Source organism: Nicrophorus vespilloides, unplaced genomic scaffold (genome assembly GCF_001412225.1).
Source record: "Nicrophorus vespilloides isolate i.1.1-1 unplaced genomic scaffold, Nicve_v1.0, whole genome shotgun sequence".
NCBI lineage: Eukaryota > Metazoa > Arthropoda > Insecta > Coleoptera > Silphidae > Nicrophorus > Nicrophorus vespilloides.
In genome coordinates, this window is record NW_017096732.1 from 8,207 (window position 1) to 12,997 (window position 4,791).

The window sequence follows — 4,791 nt, forward strand, 5'->3', positions numbered from 1 at the left end:
GGAAATATTTTAGAAACATTTAATTTCTCATTGTACACATAGAGAAATTTCCATAATTCACTGCTACTCCTGTTAATCCAAAACGCGCATCTTCTTGTGATGAATTGGTTAAAAATCGAATAACATACTCGTTTGAACAGGCTGTACATATGCACACTGATAGAAAACATTCGCAATAGTTGGCAATAGTGCCAACGCCGTTGGAATTCGTTGGATTCCAAATCGCACAAAAATACATACAGGTTCTACTGCACTACATTTTGCGAAATATTCAACAACAATGTTTGAAAGAATTTTTACAAGACATCTGTCACCACAGCTTGCAGATCATTGATTTAGCACTCTAAAACGTATAGAAATACTTTTTAGAAATGCGATAGCACAAGATCGATTGAATAGTCTATCTAATATATCATTTATTCATAAGAATTAGTTACAAGATATTCATCAATTTTATAAAAACTTAATCAAAAAAAATTCTCATATGAAACAAAGAATAAAAATTGATATGAAGTGAATGACAAAAAAAATAAGTTTTTATGTTCAACAATCGAACAAAATCGCTTCGTAAATAACAGTAATGCTAGATAAAATATCACTTTTATAAAATGCAATTGAATTAGGTTTTGACATTTATTGATTAGATTTATCGTAAAATGAAGCAATAGAAATGATCACAGATTTTACAGTTCATTAATCAAAATCCTTCAAACCAAAATTGGCAATTATATAAAGCAATTGAAATTTTAAATTCTTCATTTAATAAATGAAGAAATTATATAATATTCATAAAATTTAATACATGTTCAGTGAAGTCATAGATATAACCAATTGATGATAACCAATAGACCCCACCAGATGAGGCTGAGCAGTGCGAGCAGTTGTGGAATACCCCAGGGAGTAGCACTGGATCAAATCGCTACAACATATACACCATCGATATAGATAAAACAAACATAAATGAACAAATCTTCATGTACGCTGGTGATACATGCCAGTTGTAACAAAATGATACATAGATTTGAGACGATAGGCAGAAGCATCAAATATCTGCCAAATGTCGTTTACCGATGTCGTTTTCTTCTATTAAACAATGATAAAAAAAATTATTCCAATTTCAACATCTCGTAGCTGGCAACGAAGATGCCAGTTAGCTCGTTGGAAAGGTAAGACATTCAGCTTTTATTACAGTTGTCCACGATTTAATTATCTTGAGGGGTTGTCGAGAAATTCACGATATATATATATATAATAATTTGTAAAATCTAAATATATTAAAAATAAATGATATTAACTAATTAATGTCTACTTTATTTATTTAAAATATCTCTATATTAGCGATCAAACGACTCCATTGCATCCTCATTAAAGACGATGTTGTAATTCATCTTCTCGATAATTTCTCACTTTGGGCAAACTATATTAAAAATGGATTTTCTTCAGGGTGCTCATTTTTATCCAGCTCAATCTCCTCGATATTTGTAAATCTGATATAAGATATAAGTAAATCTGTTAATTAATTATCAAAAATAGAGCGTATATTGAAATTGTGGTGCTCAATCCAGCCCGCTTATATGACGTCACCTACAAGCCCGTGGGGCGCACCGTAGCCCGCAGCTGGTATTCCGGGAAGGTCTGAAGGGAAGGGTACTACCTGGTTAGGGTATATAAGCTGCAACATATCTGTACCCGGCCCCTGTAATAACATGTAAGGTTCTCTGTATTTTCTTGTGAGTATTCTCTGTGTTGGCTCTCGAGCCTCAGAAACATTATACTGTAAGAACCCTTTGTATTCTATGTATCATACTGTTTTGTAACTAGCCATAATCTACTAATAAACATTATACTACGAGCATCCCCAAAAAATATATTTTTTATGTCGTACTATTTTCTTCATTAATTCTAGAAGGCTGATTGAGAATATTGTGGATACCTTTTTTGTTACTATGTTGTGTCCAACCGTTATTATTACAATTATTATTGTTAATATAGTGTATTAACGAATTAGAGAGGGAAATGATCATCCTCATAACACTAAAGATTCCATTAAAGTTGTTATAGTCATAGTAATGTCTATGATTTAAAATTATTTAATTCAAGCTTGTCGGTGATTTAGATCTCGTAGAAATATACTTACCTGATATTGATTTTTTGTACATTTCTAACTGTAGTGGAGTTTAGTGTTAAAAATTTAGAGTAAAAACACATGTTAAGTTTTATACATTTATTAAATAAATTTAAATTAAAACTACTCAAAATAAAATTTTGTATCTGTTATATACAATTACGTATATTGTATATAACAGATACAAAATTAAACATAAAACTATTTTTAGTGAGAAGGATGAACCTGATGCTTTAATAATAATCGTTTGTGCTTAGTTCAATCAGTTCCTCTTGTATTATGACATTCGTTTCTTCTATGTCACCATATCGGTTAATTATCCACGGTGGTATTACCATAGTCAAAACGTCCTCAAATCTAGTTTCAAAATCTGAATAGAGGGCATTTAAGTGTTGAACGTAGGTTGAAACGTTGTCTTCCTGGCAGTTTGTCTGTGACAAATTGAGGAACTGGGAAAATTCGCCCCGTCCTATATTTTGCTTCATTAGTTTAACTTTGGCAAGAAACGCTGATAAGATGGAATTTGTTTTAATCAAATTTAGGCTGTCGCCTTGTAACTGCAAATTAACCATATTAAATTTTGTAAACAAGTCTTTTAAAATTTTATCTTTAGTATCCAGAAATTCTAAAATAGTCTCAAAAAGTGCAAAAAATCTTGTCAAACATAATCCTTTCGACAGCCAGCGTACTTCAGTGTGAAAGAGTAATTGATGAAAGTGTTCGTCATTTTCTTCACACAACTGCGCAAATAACCGCGTATTCAACGCGTTGCTTCGGATTTGGTTTACTGCATCAATGACTAATTTAAGAGATTAATACAATCTAACATTCAAATTTTTAGCAACTAAATGTTGTCGATGGATGACGCAATGTATTACTAACACCCCTGACACATTTTGTTTTAAATAGCTTATAAATCCACGATAACGTCCAACCATGGCAGGTGCTCCATCTGTAGCTACTGATATTATATTTGATAAAAGGATTGCTATTTCAATGAAGTAATCCTTCAAAACATGAAATATTGATTCACCTATAGTGTCGATTGTTAAAGTTCTTGCGAAGAGCAGTTCTTCGTGGATTTCTTGATTCATAATAAAATGAACATATGCCAATAATAATGCTGCATTACCAGGTAAAGTTGACTCTTCCAGTTGTATAGAGAAATGGGTCGTTTGCAAATAATTACACAAAAAGCTTTCAATATCAGAACTCATTTCATCAATATGTCTTTCAACAGTATTGTTGCTTAAGGGAATTCTTTTAATAATATAAGATGCAGGTTTGTGTAAAACAATTTTTAAAACCTCTTCAACGGCTGGCAAAATTAACTTCTCTCCGATAGTATGCGATTTTCCGGATTTTGTTATAAGTAGCGACATATTGTAAGACGCCCGCAAACCATCATCGTTTCTTTGTGACGTGGAAGCGAACATTCTGTCCAGTGTGGGTCTCTTCTGAAGTTTATCTTTGAGTGTTTGAAAGTATTTCAAATCTATATCTGTTTTATCAGGGTGATATCGTTTCAGATGATCCTGCAGCTTAGTTGGTTTCATAGAGTCATTGGACAAAACTTTGTTGCATAAAAGGCACATAGGCAATTGTTTGTCCGAAAATGATGGAATGAAGCCAAGCTTTAAATAATCAACACTGTACTGTCTACATTTCTTTTTAGGTTCGGACATGACATCAGTCATCTGTGGGCAAAATTAATCTATTTAAATAAGTCCAGCAGCTGTATATTATAAAAATCAAAGTCAAATCGTATGGTCTTACATTTTATGGCAGGCATAGGCGTACAGCCTTAAGGTTTTTATATGATGGAACTTTAAGAAAATTTGAAAGTAACATGACAAAAAATGTTAAAATAAAATATTATACAAAGAATAATAACAAATTGTCATGTATAAAAATTCACTGGTTCCACTTTAGCAATAATACAAAATTTTAATTTTAATATAGAGAAGTATGTTTGAATATTTAACTACAAATAACTGAAGTCATGATTCGCGTAATTTATCTATCTTTGCTAACTACGAGTATAAAACTAAAATTTAATAAAAAATAATATACTTACTTTTCTCCGGTACTCTCAAACAAAATAACACTGATTCACTATAATTTGTGTGATATTTTTTCAGCACTTTCCTTTTCAAGATTCAGGAAACGAATAAAAATTTGTCTCACATTCGCATTTGTGAGTGAAGCATTTAATTTTCATAACAGTAAGAACAAAAAAAATCTGTGTGTTTACTTTTTCATGTGTGGATGGTGTGTTCGCGAGGATTGTTTTGAAGCTTTAAAAAAATTGTTTTTATGTTTTGTTATGTCCAGGTTTTTACAACTTCAAAATGTATTTTATGTATTTTATAAATATATATAACAATCTTTTTACTTCATAGGTACTTTTATAAATAATCCACTCATGGCGAATGTCCTAAGAGTGACCGGGGTCCAGAAACGGAGTCTCGTTCATTCCTGCCTGAAGTGGGGCGGCTCCATCCACGCCACCTTCATGAGGCGCAGCGACCAAACTCTAGCATGCGCAAGTACCACTCAACGCGGAGAACAGCCACCGCCTGCTGACCTGATGCCGACTCGGATGCCCGCCGGAGGTGCCAGGACGTCTCGTCACCGAGGAAAAAGAGGACGCCCACCAAGATGAA

General features: G+C 32.7%; 1 protein-coding gene across 1 annotated transcript; it reads right to left on the minus strand.

Annotated features, from left to right (window-relative positions):
- Window positions 1–2,358: 2,358 nt before the first annotated feature.
- Window positions 2,359–3,822, minus strand: LOC108558005 (protein ZBED8-like). The gene is given in 1 exon segment (XM_017914787.1): window positions 2,359–3,822. A coding segment is annotated over 1 exon segment (1,464 nt).
- Between the last annotated feature and the right edge of the window lie 969 nt (window positions 3,823–4,791).